The sequence below is a fragment of the Mytilus galloprovincialis genome, chromosome 1 (assembly GCF_965363235.1).
Source record: "Mytilus galloprovincialis chromosome 1, xbMytGall1.hap1.1, whole genome shotgun sequence".
Taxonomy (NCBI): domain Eukaryota; kingdom Metazoa; phylum Mollusca; class Bivalvia; order Mytilida; family Mytilidae; genus Mytilus; species Mytilus galloprovincialis.
The window spans coordinates 38,331,952-38,358,449 of record NC_134838.1 but is presented as its reverse complement, the minus strand read 5'-3'; the positions used below and the strand labels follow the sequence as shown (position 1 = coordinate 38,358,449).

The window sequence follows — 26,498 nt, the reverse complement described above, 5'->3', positions numbered from 1 at the left end:
GTTTAAAAATTCCGTAAGAATAAGTCGGATCCGTATCCGATAATATTTTTAAGAAATTACAGTAGTTCCGATCATCATCCTTCAGTCACCTGACATTGATTTTTTAGAAGATTTTAAGATGCTTTACAAATTCTGTTTCTTTGCTGTAGTTGCAACATCCTTAGCATTGAAATCACCCGTATTAATATGGTCTCCATCAAGGTAAGATGTTGGCGTATCTGTGTAAACCATAATTTTAACATGGTGAAACAGGATGGACACATAAAAAAGGAAATTGTTTCTTACAAATGATAGGTACGGAAAGTGATTTTTTTTAAATCAACTGATCTAAGAAAACTTAATCTCATTTTAAGGGCATTGTGAAGACATTTTCAAAACAGTTTCACTTTTATCAATACACATAATAACAACGAAGAAATAGAAAATTTTCAAAATGGAATTTTTTTACTATTCTGGAAAAACTGTTTCCTCTCTTTAAAAAATAATAAAATATATTTTTTTAATCATTTGGGTTATAGTTTTGTTTATATTGCTTCTTTTACATCTTGTTAGTCAATTTCAATCCTCCATATTAAGTTTTTTGGTTAAAGTAGAAGCATAAAGCATGAAAATGTCAACCACTCTCATGAAATTCTATCGTCCAAAGTCACATACAATTGTAACATGACGATAACTTTATATATTCCTTTTTTCAGAGCATCAGTTGTTATATTGAAAATGTAAAGTAAAACTTTATAAACATTTGAATGTAAAGAAACAAAATATGAATATTACTCTTTATATACAAATGTATATGTTTGTGTGTCTGTATAAAAAAGAAGATGTGGTATGATTGCCAATGAGACAACTCTCCACAAGAGACCAAATGACACAGAAATTAATAACTATAGGTCACCATATGGCCTTCAACAATGAGCAAAGCCCATACCGCAAAGTCAGCTATAAAAGGCCCCGAAATGACAAATGTAAAACAATTCAAACGAGAAAACTAACGGCTTAATTTATGTACAAAAAATGAAAGAAAAACAAATATTTAACACATCAACAAACGACAACCACTGAATTACAGGCTCCTGACTTTGGACAGGCACATATATACAGAATATGGTGGGGTTAAACATGTTAGCGGGTGCCCAATTCTTCCCCAGACCTGTCACAGTACAACATAAGAACGAACTATAAAAATCAGTTGTACCATGAGAGACAAGAATTGTTTTGAAATATGTCATCTGTCTTTGTATAGTCATGATAGTTTTAGAATGTTCCCTTTTCATTAACATTCTATTTAATAAAATATTCTTATTTTTATATAGCATGTATAGTAAATGCTTATGAATAAAAATACACAAGCTTTTAACAATTATTCTACAGGACTAAAATACCTGTTGCACTGAAAAACAATGAAAATAATATAACATTATTTTTTATTCGAGAAATTTCAAACAAAATAATTATGTCAGATCACTGTAAATACTTGTACATGTATGTATAAAAGTAAAGTAAATTCATATCTGTATATCAGTTACAATATTTATACAGTGAAATCTGTAAACCAATCTCATTCAGGACTGAAGTTCAAAATGCATTGAATATGAATAGCATTCGAAGTGAACTGCCACTACTGCATGGATTTTATGTATGTTTTTAGTTGAACATGTTGAAAATACATATGTTTTAAACCACATTATTCAGTATCCTTACTATCTCGTGTGCAATGGCAAGTGGTTGAACTATCTTTAAATCGCAATAAACTGACTGTATAATGCAAAAAAAATCACTGCTGATTTCCAATCAAAACTATACCAAAAGTTGTCCATGCAAGGGAAATAACTCTGTATACACGAAAAGGAGGGTTATTTATAAAAATTAATTTTGATATGAACACAGCTATCTAGATTTATTTATTGGACCTAATTATTTAATTAATATATTAAACTTAATAAAAAAATACATTTTATGGCTGTATAAAGTTCCCTTGTATTTTTTTGAAATGAATGTAACTTTCAAACCCTTGTTTGTACGTCAAATATTTCATCATATTCCCGAAAATTATAATATACAAAATCATGTATATTCATATAATATCTATCAAAAGCAATCAGAACCTTCTGAGACTTAACAAGTTAATAAAAGGCTGTAATCAGAGGTCACCCAAAGATTTTATTTTTACACACATCTGGGAACAATTATTTAGGGTAATTTGGAGTTATCTCCCATTGGTTTGCCATACCTACAAATGAATCACAATCACATAATTCCCAAATGCAGTGGTGGATCCAGAACTTTTTGTAAGGGATAAGGGGGCCTACTGACTGAGGGGGTGGCTGCTCCAGTCATGCTTTAGTGATTTCCCATATGATGAACAAAAATTTTACCACAAACATGACAAAAGGAGGGCCCCTTGGATCCACCTATGAAATGCCATGGTCATCATAAATTATTAATGGGCAAACAATTTTTTCTATAAAGTAAAAGGTAACGATGTAAAGACTTTAATCCTTAGCAGTTTGTACTTTTCTATATATGCCATTGTGTTTTATTTAATTGTTGAACCAGTTATTTGTTTTTATAGAGATTTAGATTATAATATATATTTAATACTATGCTGACTGCTGTACCCCAATTTTTGACACTTTACCTATTAAATCTGTTTGTTTTTCTCACACTTTGTTGTAATTATAATGAGGCCCGTCTTCACTCAGTCTCTGACATCCAACTTCTGTTTTGTCAGACAAGCTAGGGCAGTTGGATGCCAGAGCTTCTCCCGGACTCATGAAAATCTGTGGACTCACCATTTTCAAAACTTGTGAGTCCAAAGATGGGTAAAGAATGAAAATATTTGAATAATGAACACAAATCATCATATAGCAAAAGTTTGAAAGTAATGTGATTACATTGCTCTACATTTTTGTATTTGGTCATGGAGATTAATATAATAAAGTATATTGCAATGAAATATCTTCTTCTTACTGTTGCCAGTGTTGGTTTCACCATATAGCCAATTGACTAAAAAATCCATAACGAGAATACTGTTGTCCCATATCAAAAAGTGGATATTTGCCCATTCAAAACAGATGCTGCTTCATTGCTTCTGGAGCCCACTGCTGGCAAAGGATCAATATAAATAAGTCATTATCAAGTCTCAATTTTTCTTTTATCAATTCATCAGGGTTCTCACTAAGGTGAGTCCATGAGTCTTGGACTCATGAAAATCTGTTTTGACTCACCATTGTCAAAACTTTTGAGTCCAAAGATCATCAAGATTGAAATATTTTGTATAAACTGAACACACACATCATCATTTTATAGCAAAAGTTTAAAAGTAATCTGAGTTTAATGTAATTTCATTGCTATATTATATAATTAGATCATAAAGAATAAAATGATAAATTATATTGCGATATTTTTTGTACTGATGGACTCTCCATGGGTGACGATAACGAGTCCCTGGAATCACCTTTAAAACTCCTTATTGAGAACCCTGCTTACTTAATGCAAGTTTCTTCATCATTTTCCTGCCAAGCTTTATTTCCTCATATCTATACAGTTGTTACAGTGAGTCTATGTAATATGACCCTTCGATTCTTGCATTTTAAATTTCACTTTGAAAGATTGTTATCAACTCTGAGGTCCCATAGCCCTAGCTTGTCTGGCAAAACAGTCCTTGGACCTCCGAGTAATCTCAGACTAGTCATGGCAGTGTCCAAGTAATCACACAATCATAAATATGCAATATGATCACATAATCAGAAATTACTTTTTAAACAAGCTAATCAAATTATCAAAAATACAGTCCTGGATTATCAAATAATCACATAAAAAACTGCCAAGTAATTATATAATCACAAAATCAAAAACCTCATGAAGAGGCTCTATAATGGAATTCTTATTTTTATAGTGACTGTCATATAATTAAGTGAGGTTTAGCTACATGAAGCTACAAATGTATAATACAAGGTTTAATCCACCTTTTTCTACATACATGTAGCTTTATAACTTCATGCATGTACATCTTAGGAAATGCCAGCTGTACCAAGTCAAGAATATAACCATGATAACAGTTTTTCAATTCGTTAGATGTGTTTCATCTTTTGATTTTGCCAGTTTATAAAGGACATTCTGATTTGAATTTCCCTTGGAGTTTGGTATTTACAAAAAATTAGGGATGTCAAAAGATCTGAAATTTAATACTCGGATACTCGGTCATGATACTCGAGTACTCGCAAGTACTCGGATGAATCTTAAACGTCTATTGAAAAGTTTAGATTTTAGGTGGGTTTTTGTTATCACCTTTCTTAAACATGTTAACGAAAGACAAACGTATTACAAACATAGCTTGCTCCTCTGGTTTTTGTTGTGTCAACTAAACAATGAATTAACGACCGCCGTTTTAATTATAACCTATCATAATAGCAATTTTTGTTTGTGTACGTGTTCAAGAACAAAATTCCAATTATAAGGCCGTAACTACCCTTGAGGCAAGTGAGGCAATTGCCTCACTAAAATTTCGACACTGAATTTTGTTATGCATATTTATAAATATAAAAGTCATTTGTTGTTCTGTCTCAACCTTAATTTCTATAACTTGTCATAATTCCTTTTAAACCATTCTTCCTGGATATAACTCAGCATCTCAACGGGTGATGTTTCTCGATTACATTTACCTAGTAACGATAATCATCATGGATCTCTAGTTAAAAACAGGCTCTTGCAGAAAAAAGAAAAGCGAAGTTGTTAAAAATTGAGTGTTAGCAAAAGTCTTTAAATATAAAAAAAAAAATATATAAAAAGTGTCCAAATTCAAAACATTATCAAACTAGTCTCTAAAAATGCCTAGAATGCAGGATTTTGCACCGTTCATTTCATACACTCCAAAAAAAATTTTCGCCTCACTTCGCTCGGCTCAATTATTTTGCCTCACTAAAATAAGATGCCTAGTTACGGCCTTGAATTAAATCAAGAATATTTGCATGAAAAGTCAGACAATTTAAAGTAGACAATAGATGTATCATCTGTTCCTGAGGAGTTGGTAATTGTTATGATACGACTTGTCCATAAATTTGTTAACAACAATATTGGACTTCAAATTACTTGTACCTGTACTTTTTCTGTGTTTTTTTTTTTGCACTATAGTTGTCCGATTTTTTAACCATGACGTTAACTGTTTGTCAGTTATTTTCAACTTTTGGGTTTGAATGTCACTCTCGTATTTTCGCCGATATTTAAATTGTAAATTAAACAATAATAGTTGAATTTCAAATACAGAGTAATTAAATTAATTTAAATGTACATCTCATACCAATTACGATTACATAAAAGTCTTGATTAACAAACAAAGGTAAGTTTTTACGGCGTGTGATAAGTTAATTATTAATCCCGGAAAATGTTAATCCGTGTACTAACACCGTTAGAAATGTCTTTAATCAGTTGTGTAGGGTTTACCGCAGGTCACTTTGTTCTTGTTTAGAAATATGATCTGGTCAACAATTTCAGACGAACGACTGTTTGCCTTTCTATTTTTTGTTACAAGTTGTGCACATGAAAACATTCCCATCGTAAGGAAAGGACGTTGCTGGTACTACTAGTCATCTCATGATAAAGTTAAACATATGTTTGTTGTTAATAGATCTTATTTAGTATTACGAAGGGGATATTTCAACAGAACTTAAGTGAGTGGAAATTTGAAGAGAACAACATGTATCTGAAGATGTGTAACAAGCAAACGAGTATCCGACAGGGCTTTCCATTGAAGCCGGTAGCCGGCGGAAATCCGCCGCTTACGGTGGCTTCAAGTGCCGGCTACTTCACTGACAAAAATATAAATTCATAAAGAAAAAAATATCTTTTTCAAATGTTTACAGGCAGCCGAGAGACGTATATTGTCGCAAAGTCGCGGTCACGATAAACAAGGATGAAAAGTCAGTGTTTACCTTGGGCTAAATATAGTTCACATGAATTCAGGTCTATTTAAAGTCAGAATGCATCGTTTCTTTTCAAAGATAACAAGAGAGACGTTCCGGTGGTCATATGACGATAACAATAGAGACGTTCCGATGGTCATTAACTCGTTGGCTTTTTATGGCTTTTAAAACGTGAAGACAATCAGATAGGATGACAATCTTATGTTATGGAATAATATTAGTCAAATTAAAGAAAGTGTAGTAGATCATTTTGTTCAGAATCTGGAAAACAGTATCTTTTGAAGTTCATTTTCAAAGCCCACGTGGTGTTCAGAGAATCAAGGTCAAAAACGAAAGTAGAATATTGTCGACTCGACCTCAAATTCTCAGATCTGCAGTGACATCACAACATGTAACTGACCAATCAATGATTAGCATTTTTGTTATGTAAACAATGTTGATAGGTGATGCGGATAAGATTCCTCTAGATTTTCCATAGACTTATTGCAAATTAATTTAATTGATATATATCATAACCAGTTGAATATAGTAATTTTACTCTTTGAATACTGTTAAAGACACTATATACTATCTCCATTTTGATTTTTAACATACTATAACCTCTGATTAAAAAATAATCGGCAATATAAATAATCAGTTATCCCCTTCAAATAGATGAAAAATCTAGAGGATTCCGGATTTCATCACCTCCTGACAAATGTAAATGCCAGGATGTCCGGATCTGAGAATAAATAACATTTCCAAATGATTTATAATGTATCCGACTTATTGAACAGTTTACAAAAAAAAAAAGAGAAATTCAGAGGATATATCAATTTTTCTGTCAATGCTTGAGAAATAATTGTATGATTTAAATACGCGTAACAGTCTTTAGAGAGAAAAGGGGGGTCATTTGTTTACAAATGCACGTAGTTATGCAAAATAAATCGATCAAGATTTCTAACAAACCGGATGATTATTTAAATAAAACTCTTTTAAAAGTAAATGAATTTTAAGCATAAGGTAATGAAAATAAAAAAATAAAAAAATAACATAAAAAAAAAATGAAATTTCTTTGAGTTTTTTTTTTCTTTCTTTAATTTCATACATAAAAAAATGGTCATTTGAAAGATTAAATAAGGTGCCAGGAGATTGCGAGAATGCAGGATATTGCTCTATTTATGCCAGAGCTTCTGGGGGCCTTGAGCGGCCCCCAGACCCCCTGCCGTAAGGCACCAAGCTTACAGCTTGGTGGGCGTCCGGCTTCGCCGAACGCATGTTATAGCCGCCTATAATTTTAATTGAGCCTTCTACTTCAATTTCAATGGAAAGCCCTGATCCGAGTACTAAAATGCCATCCCTACAAAAAATGTATGTTGTTTTACTTCTTTGAAGTTTATTTCAATTGTTTTGCAGGGGATTAAGTGACCTGCCACAGAGCTACACAGGACAGACTATCAACTCAGATGACTTTCAACAGTCTTATGTGAAACCTTTAACTAAAGATAGCAACTTAGTTGTTTTTCTCCAAGACAGAGTAAGTTACATGTAGATTCTTCTTTATCTGTTAAATACTGTCCAGAATATATATATAGGGGATATATGTATATATATATATATTTTTTAAATAAATGCAATCAAATATGTCAAATGGACTGTAGAAGATTATTTTAAGCCACATTTTCTGAACTAAATTTAATTTCTGTCATGGCATACATTTTCAGCCTGAATTTCTGTAGCTATTTATAAAAACTTCCACTATAAATAGTTCTTTGATTTATTTCTATTTATCTTATGAGTTTACCTTAATAGTTATCATCCATTTCAGTTGAGTCTACAGGATTTGAACCACCATGCAGATGTTTACAATCCATACAGTGATGGAGGGTCTTTTAAAAACATCAAGGTAGGGGATAATACAAAGAGGATTAGTATGATTTAAAGCATATATCAATATGATGAAAATCTGATAATTGGATGATTGGGTTATTTTAAGTGTGTATTTAATGATGGAACCCATTGTTAATTTTTTATACTGCTAAACTAGGCAAGGACTTGATAAGATCAAGTGAAACTTACATTGTATCAACATTGGTTCGAACACTATGAGGTCAGTGATATAATCAGGGTCAAAGTTATGTCAAAGACAGGTCCACATATTTGACATAACAATGCTGTGACATGAAATTTTATAAAATACTAAACATCATGATGCAGACAGAGAGAAGACTTACAATATTTGACGTGCTTATCAACAGAAATGTACTTAGTTTCAAGTAATTTACTTACAATTATATTTGTACATCGACTAATTAAAATACTACCAATGCCAATGTAGCAAACTTTATTGGGATTACCCTGTTATAAGTTTGCACAACCAATGTTCAAGTAGAAAAAAAAATAAAGGAAATTTGTTTAAACTTTTATACATTTGATAATGATTTCCAATTTTTTTATTTTTGTTTGTTTTAGTCCTTCATGGAAGACCAGTTTTCTGCACAGATTTCATCAGTAATGTCTCCATGGTCTGGTCTAGAGAACATAATGAAAGACATTGAGGGCAAGGTTCATAAAGTTATGGAATCTGCTGACCTCCACAAACTTGATCTTGGAGGGCAAGCCAACATAATCATTGTTAACTTGAAACCAGTTCAGGGATCTAGTAATGAAGGGAAAGTCTTTTCAGACAATGGTAAGATTAGCTCAAAAATAGATTACTTGGATAACTTTTATAGAAAAAAAGTATGACCCAAGGCTTAAATCTTCTGGTTAGACAACTTGCAACGTCTGTACATTAAACACTCATGCAGTTTAAGAATTGAGTCTCTTTCTGACCAGAGATTGGTAATCAAATTTTGAAGCCCAACTTTAATAGTGGCATTGTGTTTTCAGTCTGTGTATCCATTCCTTTGTTTGCTTGTCTATCTAACCAGCTTCATGTTAAAGTGCCGTATAGTGGGTTATTTTCACAGGGTGTAAATTTTCCCTTATTTTCGTGGATATATTAAAATCGCCAAAATAAATTCCGGCATCTTAAAAGTGCACATGTATACGTATTGATAACATTTTTGAATACACCAAAATAACAACCCCCAAAATATTTCGTATACCTTATTCAATGAAAATCGAGAAATTTTAAATCTGCGAAATTAACCCGTTATACGGTATAAGGTCATGGTAGTTTTTAAAGCAATTGCTTTTATGCCGTCGCGTATGGCCATCTTTGTGACCCAGATCAGAGACTCCGCCCAGATCAAGCCATAGTATTTTGTTAAACAGGCTCCTGGTCAGTCATTCTTTAACACCTATGTATGTTTTCTAATGCAATACATAGCTTGAAACTTTAAAAAAAAGTTAGTGGATTTAAGAAGTTTCAGAATATGTTCTTGTAGATGTATTTTTGTATTTAAAGGGTCAACCGTTTGACTATCAAATAACATAGAAGTCCGAGTGAAAAAAAGTACATTTTTATAAATGCGATTCCGTTTTCCGCCGTTCGTACGATGTTTCAACAAAATATGGATTCATTTCAGTTGTTGATTTAGTATTGAAAATTTAACTGAATTATCTCCTAATAAATACGGTTTTTTATGTTTAATTTGTGTTTCTTTAAGAGGTCAGGTGCTCTTGTTCATTCATTAAATTATCGTTCATTCATACATTTATCGTAAAATCAAAATCACTACACAGGTTAATGCGTAGTGTCAAATTATTACCTGTAATCTAAAAATAGACAAACTTTATTTGCGCAAATAATTTAGCGGAACGAAACCCTTGTTGAAAACACATAACAATAAGTTCGTTTTCCTTTTCTGTCAAAACTCCGTAATATTTATCGATCACCTTACTAATGAAATGGACCCGTCCAAACGTAGTAGATGCCAAGTCGGTCCAGATGAAGAGATATTTACAATTTGGAATTTTCTAGTTTATTAATACATAGATTGAAAAAAAGTACGTCTTTTTAAATATCATGATCAAAACTGGGTTTGCATAACAAATGTCAGATGAAACCATTATCCTCGTCTTTTCAGTGAACAAGTCTACTACGTTTGTTGACACTCGACGGTCCACCGTGTTAGCAATTTTATTTCACATGTTTTCGAAATATTGAAGATCATGTTTCGCAATGTATAAATATCAAAGCAACGTAGAGCTGTTTGTTCTTGTTCGTATAATAAAATTGAGAATGGAAATGGGGAATTTGTCAGAGACAACAACCCGACCATAGAAAAACATACAACAGCAGAATTAAGGTCACCAACAGGTCTTCAATGCAGCAAAAAATTCCCGCACCCGGAGGCGTCTTTCAGCTGGCCCCTATACAATATATATACTAGTTCAGTGATAACGATTTAATGTCATGTTTGTCTGTGATGACCCCCCTTTTCGGGATTGCATGAGAATTGTAGTTATCTCGTACCCACATGCACTTGTTTCTATCCATAGGAAGGTCGACTATCCATATAAAACTATTTATATGGATAATCGACCTTCCTATGGATAGAAACAAGTGCCTGTGCTCGTACCGCATCAGAAGGACACATATCAACTGAGCAATAATGTTTGGAACTTAGTTTTAACATGAAAATGATGACAAAGTAACATTATGAAAATATTTTTATTAAGCTGAAATATACATTTATTCTTTACATGTTTATGTCTTGTAAGATATTTTATTTCTTTCCCGTTTTTTAACATTTGCGTCTGGAAAGTTGAAATGTTTTAACTTAATCATTTGTGTTAATGGTTAAATATAAATTAATAATGAAAATTGTTAAAATTAAATCAATAAAGGAAATTATTGCCAAGGAAGTTACAAACACTACCAGGGGATAATCCATGATGATTTCTTTTTGAGTTATATGTTTCAGCACATGTATATTTGACCCCAACTTTAGCCTGGTAAACGTGTTGTCTCCTTGTGAAATATAAAACATATTAAAAATGACTTTCTGCTAAAGTCTTTTATTTATATAAAGTTAAAACCTTCTTACTTTTAACTAGACAACACTCATGTCAGGTTTAATTCTTGTATATATGTGGATGAAAAATAAAAGTCCCCAAACATTAACATGGCAGCAATTGCTTTTACAGCCTTTAAGGCTTTGATTGATGAAGTCGATGTCCAATCAACTTGACACTTAGTACACATGTTCCCTATAATATGATCTATCTAATTTTAATGCCAAATTTGAGTTTTGACCCTAATTTCACGTTCCACTGAACATAGAAAATGTTAGTGTGAGTGGGACATCTGTGTACTATGGACACATTTTTGTTTTATAGACACATGGTATACTTGGTATTTTTTATTTCACTATTCCAAATTTTAAATAGGGTAATAATTGATATGTAGCTGTTCCAAATTTTTATTTAGTCCCCCATTAGAGGCACTCAAATTGATTAAATATGGATGGTTGCATTTTCCAATAAAGAATTCTTGTGATAATTTGAAGTAAAATGAAAATTTGCCATTATCTTAATAAAGTGCCCCCTACAAATGTATGTCCCCATTTGTTGAGCTGCAACAGGCTTTACCTGCAATCAAGCTTTGAATTGAGGAAAAAATAGGAAATGTTGATTCATAGTGCTTGATTATCTTTTATTATGATGCTTGAACTTGAATTAATCATGTTAACTATATGAGTTTCTTTCTTCTTACAGATGAGAAAATGGCTGAAATAACTAAACAACTGACAAAACGAGGCATCAAATACACAGCTGTTTATACAGGAAAAACAGCAACAAAGGTATGCATTGAGCTTTATGTGTAGCATTGTGGTTCACAGCTGGCAGATTTAGGGGAGAGCCCCCTTTTGTAAGAAAGATTTGGTTGATTATATAGGGAATCATTGAAGCATGACTGGAGCGCCCCCATTTAAAAAAAATTCTGGATCTGCCACTGCTTCATCAATTACATACATGTTCTTGTAAAAGAGTCGAACTTGACTGTGTATGCTGAATATCACTATATTTTACACATTTGAATAGGACACTAAAGTTGTTTACATTTGAATAGAAAACTAAAGTTAATCATATATTGTGAAAAAGTATGAATTTTATATGGGCTTCAAATTTTATAACATTTCAACATTGTTCACAGGGTCCATCGGACTATCTAAGTATCTCCTGAATTTGTTGGTTTGTTTTGAGAATGATAATATTTATATATGACACATTTAATGAATATAAATATTTGACATGTATTTAAGTTTAAAACTTACTCTGGAGATTATACAAATTTTGTCAATATTAGAAGGCTATTGGTACTTTACGGAACGGAACGGAACGGAACGGAAAAGAATTTCATTTAAGGTATCCAAAGGGGGCATTTATCAAAATTTCGAAAAATCTTTAAAACAAAACAAACTTTAAAATTTCTGTGTTTTACGGTTTTCCATATACAAATAACACAAATGTATACTAAATCTCATCTTCACAGGTGAAATGTGTAATAATGTATAACATCGGGAAATACTCTGTAGATGAATATGTCGGATTGTCCTGATAAATTATCATGAAATTAACGCATTTGCAAGTCATGCATTATGATATCTAGACTGACCTCACGTCGTCCTTGATTAGAGACAGTGATCAAGTTGAATCTGATTTAAACTTATTAATTTATTTTTCCGTTCCGTTCCGTTCCGCAAAGTACCAATTGCTCTGAGGAATTGGTATTTAACGGAAAAAACGGAAACAGACATCTTTAATGTAATTAAAGCTGTATGATAACAAAAATTGTCTGACACCTCTTTTTGCATGAGTGGTATGTGTTTTAGATAGCATTTTCGACTTGATCAATAATAAAAAATTTAACACAAAGGCAGGTTACACAAAAAGTCTTTCGCCTTCCATCGGTAATTATATTTTAAAAAAGAGGCCTTCAACAGCCCGTTCCGACTATGATTAGAGACAGTGATCAAGTTGAATCTTTATTAAATCTTTTAATTTATTTTTCCGTTCCGTTCCGTTCCGCAAAGTACCAATTGCTCTGAGGAATTGGTATTTAACGGAAAAAACGGAAACAGACATCTTTAATGTAATAAAAGCAGTATGATAACAAAAAGTGTCTGACACTCTTTTTGCATGAGTGGTATGTGTTTTAGATAGCATTTTCGACTTGATCAATAATAAAAAATTTAACACAGAGGCAGGTTACACAAAAAGTCTTTCTCCTTCCATCGGTAATTATATTTTAAAAAAGAGGCCTTCAACAGCCCGTTCCGACGATGATTAGAGACAGTGATCAAGTTGAATCTGATTTAAACTTTTTAATTTATTTTTCCGTTCCGTTCCGTTCCGCAAAGTACCAATTGCTCTGAGGAATTGGTATTTAACGGAAAAAACGGAAACAGACATCTTTAATGTAATTAAAGCAGTATGATAACAAAAATTGTCTGACACCTCTTTTTGCATGAGTGGTATGTGTTTTAGATAGCATTTTCGACTTGATCAATAATACAAAATTTAACACAAAGGCAGGTTACACAAAAAGTCTTTCTCCTTCCATCGGTAATTATATTTTAAAAAAGAGGCCTTCAACAGCCCGTTCCGACGATGATTAGAGACAGTGATCAAGTTGAATCTGATTTGAACTTTTTAATTTATTTTTCCGTTCCGTTCCGTTCCGCAAAGTACCAATTGCTCTGAGGAATTGGTATTTAACGGAAAAAACGGAAACAGACATCTTTAATGTAATTAAAGCAGTATGATAAAAAAAAATGTCTGACACCTCTTTTTGCATGAGTGGTATGTGTTTTAGATAGCATTTTCGACTTGATCAATAATACAAAATTTAACACAAAGGCAGGTTACACAAAAAGTCTTTCTCCTTCCATCGGTAATCATATTTTAAAAAAGAGGCCTTCAACAGCCCGTTCCGACGATGATTAGAGACAGTGATCAAGTTGAATCTTTATTAAATCTTTTAATTTATTTTTCCGTTCCGTTCCGTTCCGTTCCGCAAAGTACCAATTGCTCTGAGGAATTGGTATTTAACGGAAAAAACGGAAACAGACATCTTTAATGTAATAAAAGCAGTATGATAACAAAAAGTGTCTGACACTCTTTTTGCATGAGTGGTATGTGTTTTAGATAGCATTTTCGACTTGATCAATAATAAAAAATTTAACACAGAGGCAGATTACACAAAAAGTCTTTCTCCTTCCATCGGTAATTATATTTTAAAAAAGAGGCCTTCAACAGCCCGTTCCGACGATGATTAGAGACAGTGATCAAGTTGAATCTGATTTAAACTTTTTAATTTATTTTTCCGTTCCGTTCCGTTCCGCAAAGTACCAATTGCTCTGAGGAATTGGTATTTAACGGAAAAAACGGAAACAGACATCTTTAATGTAATTAAAGCAGTATGATAACAAAAATTGTCTGACACCTCTTTTTGCATGAGTGGTATGTGTTTTAGATAGCATTTTCGACTTGATCAATAATACAAAATTTAACACAAAGGCAGGTTACACAAAAAGTCTTTCTCCTTCCATCGGTAATTATATTTTAAAAAAGAGGCCTTCAACAGCCCGTTCCGACGATGATTAGAGACAGTGATCAAGTTGAATCTGATTTAAACTTTTTAATTTATTTTTCCGTTCCGTTCCGTTCCGCAAAGTACCAATTGCTCTGAGGTATTGGTATTTAACGGAAAAAACGAAAACAGACATCTTTAATGTAATTAAAGCAGTATGATAAAAAAAAATGTCTGACACCTCTTTTTGCATGAGTGGTATGTGTTTTAGATAGCATTTTCGACTTGATCAATAATACAAAATTTAACACAAAGGCAGGTTACACAAAAAGTCTTTCTCCTTCCATCGGTAATTATATTTTAAAAAAGAGGCCTTCAACAGCCCGTTCCGACGATGATTAGAGACAGTGATCAAGTTGAATCTGATTTGAACTTTTTAATTTATTTTTCCGTTCCGTTCCGTTCCGCAAAGTACCAATTGCTCTGAGGAATTGGTATTTAACGGAAAAAACGGAAACAGACATCTTTAATGTAATTAAAGCAGTATGATAAAAAAAAATGTCTGACACCTCTTTTTGCATGAGTGGTATGTGTTTTAGATAGCATTTTCGACTTGATCAATAATACAAAATTTAACACAAAGGCAGGTTACACAAAAAGTCTTTCTCCTTCCATCGGTAATCATATTTTAAAAAAGAGGCCTTCAACAGCCCGTTCCGACGATGATTAGAGACAGTGATCAAGTTGAATCTTTATTAAATCTTTTAATTTATTTTTCCGTTCCGTTCCGTTCCGTTCCGCAAAGTACCAATTGCTCTGAGGAATTGGTATTTAACGGAAAAAACGGAAACAGACATCTTTAATGTAATTAAAGCAGTATGATAACAAAAATTGTCTGACACCTCTTTTTGCATGAGTGGTATGTGTTTTAGATAGCATTTTCGACTTGATCAATAATAAAAAATTTAACACAGAGGCAGGTTACACAAAAAGTCTTTCTCCTTCCATCGGTAATTATATTTTAAAAAAGAGGCCTTCAACAGCCCGTTCCGACGATGATTAGAGACAGTGATCAAGTTGAATCTGATTTAAACTTTTTAATTTATTTTTCCGTTCCGTTCCGTTCCGCAAAGTACCAATTGCTCTGAGGAATTGGTATTTAACGGAAAAAACGGAAACAGACATCTTTAATGTAATTAAAGCAGTATGATAAAAAAAAAAATGTCTGACACCTCTTTTTGCATGAGTGGTATGTGTTTTAGATAGCATTTTCGACTTGATCAATAATACAAAATTTAACACAAAGGCAGGTTACACAAAAAGTCTTTCTCCTTCCATCGGTAATCATATTTTAAAAAAGAGGCCTTCAACAGCCCGTTCCGACGATGATTAGAGACAGTGATCAAGTTGAATCTGATTTAAACTTTTAAATTTATTTTTCCGTTCCGTTCCGTTCCGCAAAGTACCAATTGCTCTGAGGAATTGGTATTTAACGGAATCAACGGAAACAGACATCTATAATGTAATAAAAGCAGTATGATAAAAACAAGTCAGACCCTTCTTTTTTGAATGAGTGGTAAGTGTTTTAGATAGCATTTCGACTGGATCAATATTTAAATAAACAGCTGCGCCATGAGCGCATGATACGCCCGTCGTCTTGTGAAAAAACATAAATCTTTTTTGAATATCACAGGGTTGTACAGGATGTCATGCTTAGTATATCCTGACTCATTCCTTATTCCCGCTCAATAGGAAGATTGTACAAGATGTATTTGGAAACCCGACGCAACATTAGCCTGTTAAGTTTTAAGCAATAGAGATACAGCGCAACATGTGAAAAAAAACCTCTTTTTTTACAAAATCTCAATAACTCGAAAATATAAAAATGAATCATCACCAAAAAGTATACAGATCTTTAGATTAATATAACAAAGGAGTGTGTAAAGTTTTAAGCAATAATCATAAATCGTTTTTGAGATATGGTGCGACATGTAAACCCCCCCTTTTTTTTTTTTACAAAATACTCAATAACTCAAAAATGACATTTTGAATCATCACCAAAAAGTATACAGATATATTAAGATTAATATAACTAAGAAGCCTTTGAAGTTTTAAGCCATAATCAAGAATCGTTTTTGAGATACGGTGCGACATGTGAAAAAAATTTTTAAACACACCCCTGTTTTAGTTACAAAGTGCCATAACTCAAAAAGTTGTAATCTTATTTTCACAAAAAAGTATACAGATCATTTGACCATCATAAGAAACAACTATGTTAAGTTTCAAAAAATTTGGATAAGTCGTTCTCAAGTTACGGTGCGACATGTTTACACCAGACAGACGGACGGACGGACGGACGGACACTGGACATTTGTATACCATAATACGTCCCGTCAAAATTGACGGACGTATAAAAAATAACACAAAGACAGGTTAGACAAAAGGTCTTTCTACTTCCATTGGTAATTATAAATTAAAAAAGGGGCCTTCCGAAGATGATAAGAAACAGTGATCCCCATTTCCATTCTCAATTTTATATTAGAAAATAGGTCTCATAAATATTAAAACATATGTTTAAAATATATCTTCATAAAAATATGAGCACTAAACACTGGTTTACACTATAATAAAAAAATGTTTGCAAATTGTTAAAACATTTTCGGATTTATCAAAGCACTATAAAAAATGGTAACTCCTTAAAAGTCATAAAACCACAATAATAACTGCTGTTAATCAAAGTATTTATAAAAACTAAAAGTCTGTTCTGTTACAAAACCTATAGGCAAAGGTCTTACTATAATATCAGCGGGAAATTTCGGTTCTAGAGGTGCATTCCGTATTTAATCTGCAGGGGCGGATGCAGGAATTTTCGAAAGAGGGGGTGCTAACCCAGGTAACCCAGGGCAAAGAGGGGGGGGGGGGGGGTGCAAAACATATGTCCCGATACAAATGCATTGATCGACAAAAATAAAGGGGGGGTGCACCCCCCCGGAACCCCCACCCCCCCTGGATCCGCCACTGAATCTGTTTTTTTTTCTTCTATCTCCTGATGACAGCTGGTGTGTCCGTAGATATTGTTTAAATTTTCTATATTTTCACTTTTTAATTAGTTTACCTGCACAATGGCGCAGAAGCAATATTTATTTTTTGGCGCAAATGAAAAACTACAACTTTTAAGAATTGGCGCAAAAGCAATGCGTACTTAAATATCAATCAAATTTGACCGTGCCCACAAAACGATTGTTCAAATTACGAATAGTTTCAGCTTAAAATCCATGGCACTCTAAAATGTAGATTTTTTAAATCACATAAATTCCATATCGATATACGTATATTTGGATCTATGCAATATGTTTATCTGAACATCAGCATGCTAGCTGTAATGACTCCCATCTATTCTTTGCGGGCATTAAATAATGGACTTCATTAAAGATAACCGTTTTATTTATTGTCATATAATCCACTCTATTAACACAATGTAGCATGAATAACAAAGGTATGCTGGTGTTCAATGAATGATTACAAATGATGACAGGTAAGTATAACTCCAAACTGAACGTGAACATCAAACGGTAAAAAGCTGAAAGAACAAATAAAAACTCAATATTAAACCTATCAATCAAAAAGATTTGCCAAAACATACAAAAATACAAAGTTGGCTTATGACACTAATTGTGTTCCATACATTCACATAAAAAATACAAGTATTAACAATATATCAAGTTTGTAACATAACTGTGAGTCAAAACTGGTGTGTTCAGCTTTTAATGTGTTGAAAACTCGACAAGTATCAAACATTATGTATGCAAATTATGACACGAATTGCTTTCCATACTTTAAAAATAACGAAATGAGGGGGGTGCTATGAATCATACAAAAATTACCAAAAAGGGTATTTGAATGTTTATAGAACATTTTTATAGTGTAAATGTTGTATCTGTGTGTTTACAAGTAATAACAAACGGTTGTGAAACAATAAAACAAATAATCTGGTGAAGTGGCATATTTGTCATCATTGTCATTTATCCAACGTTTTATACGTCATCAAAACACAATACATGTTATATATGTTTACAATAAACAGTTCTTCAAATTGTCAATATGCTATAAACGTACACTGTGCCGGAATCTGGCAGATATATCAATAAATGATGCTGAATCATCAACGTGAGCATGTAAATAAGGGGAAATTACAAAAGAGGGGAAAGTAACAAAGAAGATAGTAAATGTAAGTCAACTTTCGGAAACATCATGAAATAATTACGGACGAGTCAGTACACTAGCTTAGTTCCGTCATTTCAATAACATGGATGGCAATATGTTTGATTGATCTAACCATACGTTAACCAGTGTCCTTTGAATACAGTGATCATGCATGATGTGAACATTTTTTTCTATAGACATAGGTAGATTTGATTAATCCAAATAATATAGGTATAAAGCATACCGGTGTCCATGCAATTCATAATGCAATACAACAATATATAGAAATAAATTATGTTTTTTTATGAAATGTATGTGCTTATGCAACATTATCAAACTGCTGTAATGCATTAGTTATAAACTTTGAAAGAACCGATGACTTTTCATTCGTTTTTAAACTCAAATGTACTTAAATAGCACATTTTAAACCGTAAGAAATTGGTTTATCTCTCGAAAAAACCTGAACTGTTCTCGAAAAAACCCGAACTGCTCTCGAAAAAACTTGAACAGATGGAAATGAATATACCCTTAAAATTGCCTTTTAATTACAATAACTAAAACTTTTGTTATAGCATATGTAAATGTAAGGATATAAAGACATCATGTGTGCATGCTCTTTGAAATTTGCATTGGTATGTGTATAGAAATTGCTTTTTTCTATATTTTGGCATAAAAGCATTATTAGGCCAAATCAAACTTTTTTAACTGCAAAGTATGTATGGTTGGCAACATCCTTTCATCACAAATACTTACTTAACTTGTTTGATCTTGTAAATTTAGTTTAAGCATTTATTTTACGTGTTACAGGAAAACATGTCTGTTTGTTTACATTTTTAGTCATAATCTCTCGAAAAAAAACTGGACGCTCTCGAAAAAAAACGATCTCAACCGGACACTATACCTACGGTGGTAATACTGATACGTATTATTACATATCAGTAAAAAAAATCTACAAACAGTATGTTAATAAAGAGTTATGAAGTAAAATGTACATGGGACAAAATCACAAAAAATACATAGAATAATACAAATTATCAATGAACAGGTGTTATATGTCAGTTTGGTATGGTCAAGACGTTTGGTAAAGATAACATCCTTTTAAGAGAGTTATCTCGCCTTAACCAGTTATGGGGTTTTTCGTATTGCGGATTGCATTCCGTATTTGTATGATATGTTAGTTGATTTGTTCTCTTGATTTATTGTTACCATTCCATGTAGATGTGTTTTTGAAGAATAGAATTTATTAACTTGAATATTCGTTTATTATCTATGCCAGAAAGGAGCATTAAACAGGGCTTTACTTGACAGTGGATGTAGAGTCTGCAACAAAAAACGAATCATAGTATATTTTTAGCATTCTTTTAAACACATACAGTAGACGACTTTAGTTTTAATACCGATTTTGCCGCAAATACTAATATTCTCTTAGAAATCAAAGACGGTTACTTCGAAGTCGATAATAGGGCTATCTTAACTAGTTATCGTAAGTGTATACTAAGATAGCCGTTAAATTGTTAAGATAACCCACGAGGGGATTGCAGATACTCTCTTATCACCATCGTAATCAGGTTTTCATGATACAGGGGCCCGCGGTAACAAGAAACTTCTCTTAAAGTCTTCGTAAGTCATAGTTTACGATTACACAAAGAATGCATTAAGGGTCCTTTTAAGAGTGTATCAAAAAGCATTCTATTTTCGTTCTTTTCTTTCCCATAACTTCGTTTGATAAAACCCTTAAAACATTCTTAGTCTAAGCGCACTTTTAATTTTCGGACTTATCCGACAACGTTTTCTTTGAAATTCTTTGATTTACATGTTAGTTTGTCCCGAAAAAATCTAGTGAAATGTTTGTATCGTAGGGCTATCATGACTAGCAGTGACACGGACAGTGAATTAAATGTATGCAATTACTTTTGCAAATAATCTTACATGTTTTCAATTTGTTTCTTAATCCGTTATAAATCAAAAGGACTTGAGCGGCCAAGCAATACACGTACAGTTTCATTCCCTGACATTCCTCATGTGTAAAATAAAGGTCATTTTCATTCTAAGATAGGTTGATGTGTGGGTAGAACCGCACTTACATTAAAATGTTTTTTCACAAGACGACGGGCGTATCATGCGCTCATGGCGCAGCTGTTTATTTAAATATTGATCCAGTCGAAATGCTATCTAAAACACTTACCACTCATTCAAAAAAGAAAGGTCTGACTTGTTTTTATCATACTGCTTTTATTACATTATAGATGTCTGTTTCCGTTGATTCCGTTAAATACCAATTCCTCAGAGCAATTGGTACTTTGCGGAACGGAACGGAACGGAAAAATAAATTTAAAAGTTTAAATCAGATTCAACTTGATCACTGTCTCTAATCATCGTCGGAACGGGCTGTTGAATGCCTCTTTTTTAAAATATAATTACCGATGGAAGGAGAAAGACTTTTTGTGTAACCTGCCTTTGTGTTAATTTTTTTATTATTGATCAAGTCGAAAATGCTATCTAAAACACATACCACTCATGCAAAAAGAGGTGTCAGACATTTTTTTTTATCATACTGCTTTAATTACATTAAAGATGTCTGTTTCCGTTTTTTCCGTTAAATACCAATTCCTCAGAGCAATTGGTACTTTGCGGAACGGAACGGAACGGAAAAATAAATTAATAAGTTTAAATCAGATTCAACTTGATCACTGTCTCTAATCAAGGACGACGTGAGGTCAGTCTAGATATCATAATGCATGACTTGCAAATGCGTTAATTTCATGATAATTTATCAGGACAATCCGACATATTCATCTACAGAGTATTTCCCGATGTTATACATTATTACACATTTCACCTGTGAAGATGAGATTTAGTATACATTTGTGTTATTTGTATATGGAAAACCGTAAAACACAGAAATTTTAAAGTTTGTTTTGTTTTAAAGATTTTTCGAAATTTTGATAAATGCCCCCTTTGGATACCTTAAATGAAATTCTTTTCCGTTCCGTTCCGTTCCGTTCCGTTCCGTAAAGTACCAATAGCCATATTAGAATACACAATTAATAATTTAATTTGCTCTTTCAAAATTCTAAACTAGATGTTTTCCATGTTCAATGTAGGCATTTGCATGCTAGACATGGTGAAGGTAGCACCAATGAAGCCATGAAACATAAACCTGATAGAAGCTACCTGTGGGCTTTTTAATTCTTTTGTGTTAATCTTTATATCTATCATCATTACCATGCCATTCCATTTTATTATCTCTTTTTAGACTTCTAATGTTCAGGGTTCTGGTGTAAGCAGAAGACTTCAAGCCATAGATGATGTTGCTAACCCCAATGCCACGTTTATGAACATTAGCTGTCCTGGTAGGAGCTCACCTTTCTTCTTCTATCTGAGAGGTCTGGAAATAATGGCACAGAGTAATGAGTCGAACTACAATAACAAAAACATCACACTGGAAGATGATGGCACAACTTGTGATAATGATACAGCTCTGTAGGTTTTAGATACTCATTTATTTACATCTTTATGACTTTCTGAGATATAATAGCTAGGGAAAGGGTGGGATGGGTTAACTTACAGGAAAAAACTTGTAAGTACTTTTCTTTTTAATCATTACAGTTTAGTAGATTTTGATCTTCCATGCCATAGCTTGTTAAATTCAGTAGTAACAATTTTTAAAAGAAAAAATTTTGAGCAGGTGGAGTAGGTAGTTTAGATAATATGATTTTGTAATAGAGTTATGAATTAATTGTATTTTATGCCTTGTTTGGTGTATTTAATAATAAAATGTTGCACACAACTAGTATAATTTAAAAGACAACTAAGCTAAGACCCAGTTGTGTTTTTGTCTCTGTAAGTACCAATTATCTTCTAGATTGTGGTAATATATCAGTGTATTTTAAGAACACTTGCTATATCTGTACTAAACATATCAGATATAAACTATTTGTTTTGCTTTCACTTGAAATATAATTTGTCTTTAAAAATTTTGTTGCATTGATTCAATCTGTCGTATAGAAGTCATGATTCAATTTCTATAGGAAAAAAGTTTAAACACAATTGTTACATATGGGCTTTCATGGCAAAATATGGGTCAACTAGTTTTCTGAAGAGGTTTAATTTGTTGTTCCATAACTGGATGAATTACAACATGTAATACTAATAAATTTTCCTCTTTACAGGTTAAAGTTGAAAGCCACAGGAGATGATATGAAATTTAATTTGGAGTAAGTAAAATACACAAATATTGTGCTTTGTCTTTCAGGATTTTTATGATTCCCATGAAGGATAGTTTTGTGTAAAATCTGTGCTTGTAATGTTGAAATAATATAGAAATTAATATTAATTTGTCAGTTTATATGTTAGTAATATGTTATTTTGTCTTTGGACTGACAGTTCAAGTACGCAACATTCTTTTCAGTCAAACAACCAGAAAGGAGAAGAAGGTTCACGAAAGGTTAAAATTGGCCCCAAATTTTTAATGTCTTTTAAATCTGACCAAAATATTACAATTTTCACATATAGACATACTTTTGACAATACTATTAAGACAAAAACACATTTTTTTGACACCTTCCTTTATAACATATGAAGGAAGATATGACCCCTTAAATAAACATTATTAATTTTTTCCATTATTTTAATTGTTTGTGGCATAATTAAACGATACTTTGGAGAATATTATGTACTTTTATGAAAAGAACTGATTTATTTAGAATTAAGACTTTGAAATAACCCATGTACACACCAATTTGTGACAATTTTGGTGTTGTATGATAAAGTTGATATTTTAGGTCGTTTTGTGCCATACGTGAACTTTTATGTCTTTGGTATGACAGAAGTTGGAATGGAATTGTGGACCTTATTCACTTCAGAAATTTTTTTTACTACCATGGAAATTTGTCAATTTCTAGTGACTGCATGTATACACATTTACAGTTAACTCTCGTTGTCTCGAACTCGGTTGACTCGAAATGTCAGATGAGTCGAAGTTTTCACGTGGTCCCGAACTTTTTTCCATACAAAAGTATGTACATTGTAATTTGACTCCTGATGAGTCGAAATTGGATAAGTCAAAATTTCGGTTGAGTCGAACTAAATTTACGGTCCCAAGGTTAACAAAAGCATTCAAAATTTAATTTTTATCTCTAACTAATACACATATGTCAAAACATGACCTCCGAGATTTAAATAGATTGAAGAGTTAATCTGACAATACACGTGTAATTTCGGTCACTGACCGCTGTATTGATTTATGACATGCTATTTCCATGAGTGTTTACCTAAGATTATCTTTTATAGAATTTTGATAAATAATTAGTGATACATTGGTAATGGTCATGAAAAAGTATTTAAAATGTTTACAAAACAATTAATTTGTGATTTACACTAATGAGCTTGGGTGTGTATAAAGTGAGGATTATGGCTTCCGTTGATGATCACCTAAAAACTACTCAAACGGCGTCTTTAATCTTGTTATATTTTCTTTTGAAAAGAAAGAGTGAAAACAAAATGAATAGAAATCAAAATTTTCTTAAATCTCTTGTATCTGAGAATACACAATTTTGTCAACTATAACCGACCTGAATAACGAAACTATCTATTGGAAATTACTCTCTTGGGAAAGCCATAGGATTTTTTTTTCATTAAAACAATTGAATAAGTAAAATTAATGTCATTATAATAATAAAAGACTGTGACATACAAAAATACATCGATCTGATACTAGAATATCGATCCCCATGCAATATTCACCCGGATTTATTTTAGTTGTACCAAGCTAAGCAAGAGTTGTGTCCCTCAGATTGTCGAACTTCCGGTGTTCGTTTGAGTCGAACTACGTGTATCTCGAAATATTTCTCTGGTCCGGCTGACTTCGACATAACGAGAGTCGACTGTAATTTAATACAATATTTAATGGCTTTTTATCACTCCAGACATTCAGAAACTAGCTATCAGATAGTCTGCATTGCCATTGAGGGTATTCTGTAATGTGTTTTATTTTATATAAATTTTTTGTTGTTGTTACAGATGGTCCATGTTGATTGACAACATCTCAGAATACTGGACTATTAAAGAGAATATGGTATTCCTAGAGTGGAAAAACGGTTCTAAGACTGTCACTGCTAACGAGACCCTAGTCATCAACCCAGGAGACCTAATGGCACCAAAACACTTCTCTTACCATTGTTCAATGCATAAGATTACCACTCTACGTGTCAATGCAACTGCTAATATCACTTTGATGTTTGATGGTCTACAGGTATATTATAATTCTACCAAACTTAGACAGAAGCTTGTTTTTTATCATAAAATAATATCCAGAAGTAAATTTGGTAAAAAATCCCTTTTTTTCCCCTGTAATTTACTTGTAAATGGACTTTTTTTTTGTCAGTTAACGTTGCATCCACTCTGTGGTGGTTAATATTTTTTTTTTTAATTTTAATAACTTTCTTAAACTATTCTGGATTCCTACTAAACTTGAAAGGAGCTTGTTTATGAACAAAAGCTAGTCTCTTAGAAGAAAATTTTGTAAAAATATATTTCCTGTTTTTCCATGTACGTTACTTATGTAAGGACTTAGTCTTTTTCCCAGTTGACATAACAAACAGTGTGCAGTTAATGTTCTTAAAACATTTATTTGATTCATAAAAAAGCTGAGACGTTCGCGAAACCCTTACAAATTAATTTTTCAAGGTAACAACATGTTCCTTCATCAACTAATTTTAAATTTTCTTTAATTTTAAAGATTTTACAAAATTTAAATTAATTTTATTTTTGATTTTGTATTTCAGTTCCAGCCGTTCATGATAATGGATAACCAGTTCTCTGATGGTTGGGACTGTGTGGTATTCTTCACCCCAGGGATATGGATGGCTCTCATCAGTGTCTCCATCATGATACTGATTGTTCTGTATGGATTAGGGATGATAGCTTCATTGCAAACCATGGACAGATATGATGATCCTAAAGGAAAAACAATTACAGTCAATGTTAATGAATAATCATAACAAAATAGGAGAGATCTTTGTTTCCATTAATCTAAAAGTTTAACAAAAATTGAAGTAAAAGCATATTTAGAATAAGTTGCATTGTTATGATAATGAAATCAAAAGAGTAAACAAAACTAAATGCTTAACTGGTTAGAACTTCACATGTTTTGGATTAAGAGTTTATTTAAAAGTAATAATTTTTGTTAAATTTAAAATGTTCTCATACGTAAGGCTAAGGCAAAATGTGAATTGGTAAACTTTAATATTTGGCTGTCAGGTAATTCATATGTTGATGGGGCCTCACAAGTGATCAAGTACAGATAAAAACTATCATAACTATATTATTATGACTTATGTATTGCCAAATAAACTATTAAGTTCCAAATACTTTAGCACTAGTAATTCACAAGAACTTAAATTAAAATCAAGATTAATTAACAAAGAATTTACATGATATACATCTTTATACTTTTTAGTTCTTTGAAAGTTCTGGTTTTGTCATATTCTATAACATGACTGGAATAGTTTATTTAAGAAACTAGATTTGGTTCTACAAAGATTAATGGAAACTTAATCTCTTGTTTTGAATTGTGAACATTAGTTCTCTCAGATTTAAGGAAAACATTTTCTTTAATTTCTTTCACACTTTAAATGTCTTAATTTTCTTGTTTGATAGATTCTTCCTAATATTGCAAAAAAAAAAAACAACAAAAAGTTCAAATTTCTGTTGCTTTTGAAATTTAGTTAAGGTTATAATATTGCAAATGTTCCAAACTTGTTTCTTTTCTTATCAAAGTACATTGATAAAGTTAAAAATGTAAACTCTGTTTTTTTAAATGATATGCTCTGTTAAATTGTGCATCTTGCATTTCTATAGTTATTCACTTTCAATATTTTTTTGTAGCAAAGTAATAAATATAGAAGAAA

General features: G+C 32.2%; 1 protein-coding gene and 1 long non-coding RNA gene across 2 annotated transcripts; one reads left to right on the top strand and one right to left on the bottom strand.

Annotated features, from left to right (window-relative positions):
* The first annotated feature begins 47 nt into the window (after window positions 1–47).
* LOC143073635 (V-type proton ATPase subunit S1-like) lies at window positions 48–26,498 on the top strand. The gene is made up of 9 exons (XM_076249321.1): window positions 48–201; window positions 7,317–7,437; window positions 7,729–7,806; window positions 8,373–8,592; window positions 11,568–11,653; window positions 21,845–22,071; window positions 22,761–22,805; window positions 24,610–24,841; window positions 25,374–26,498. The coding sequence occupies exons 1-9, from the start codon at window positions 119–121 to the stop codon at window positions 25,581–25,583; spliced, it is 1,302 nt and encodes a 433-aa protein (XP_076105436.1). The 5' UTR covers window positions 48–118; the 3' UTR covers window positions 25,584–26,498.
* LOC143073629 (uncharacterized) lies at window positions 17,812–19,451 on the bottom strand. The gene is made up of 2 exons (XR_012977557.1): window positions 18,502–19,451; window positions 17,812–17,965 (listed from the first exon to the last, which is right to left on the bottom strand). It is a non-coding gene; the product is annotated as an uncharacterized LOC143073629 (long non-coding RNA).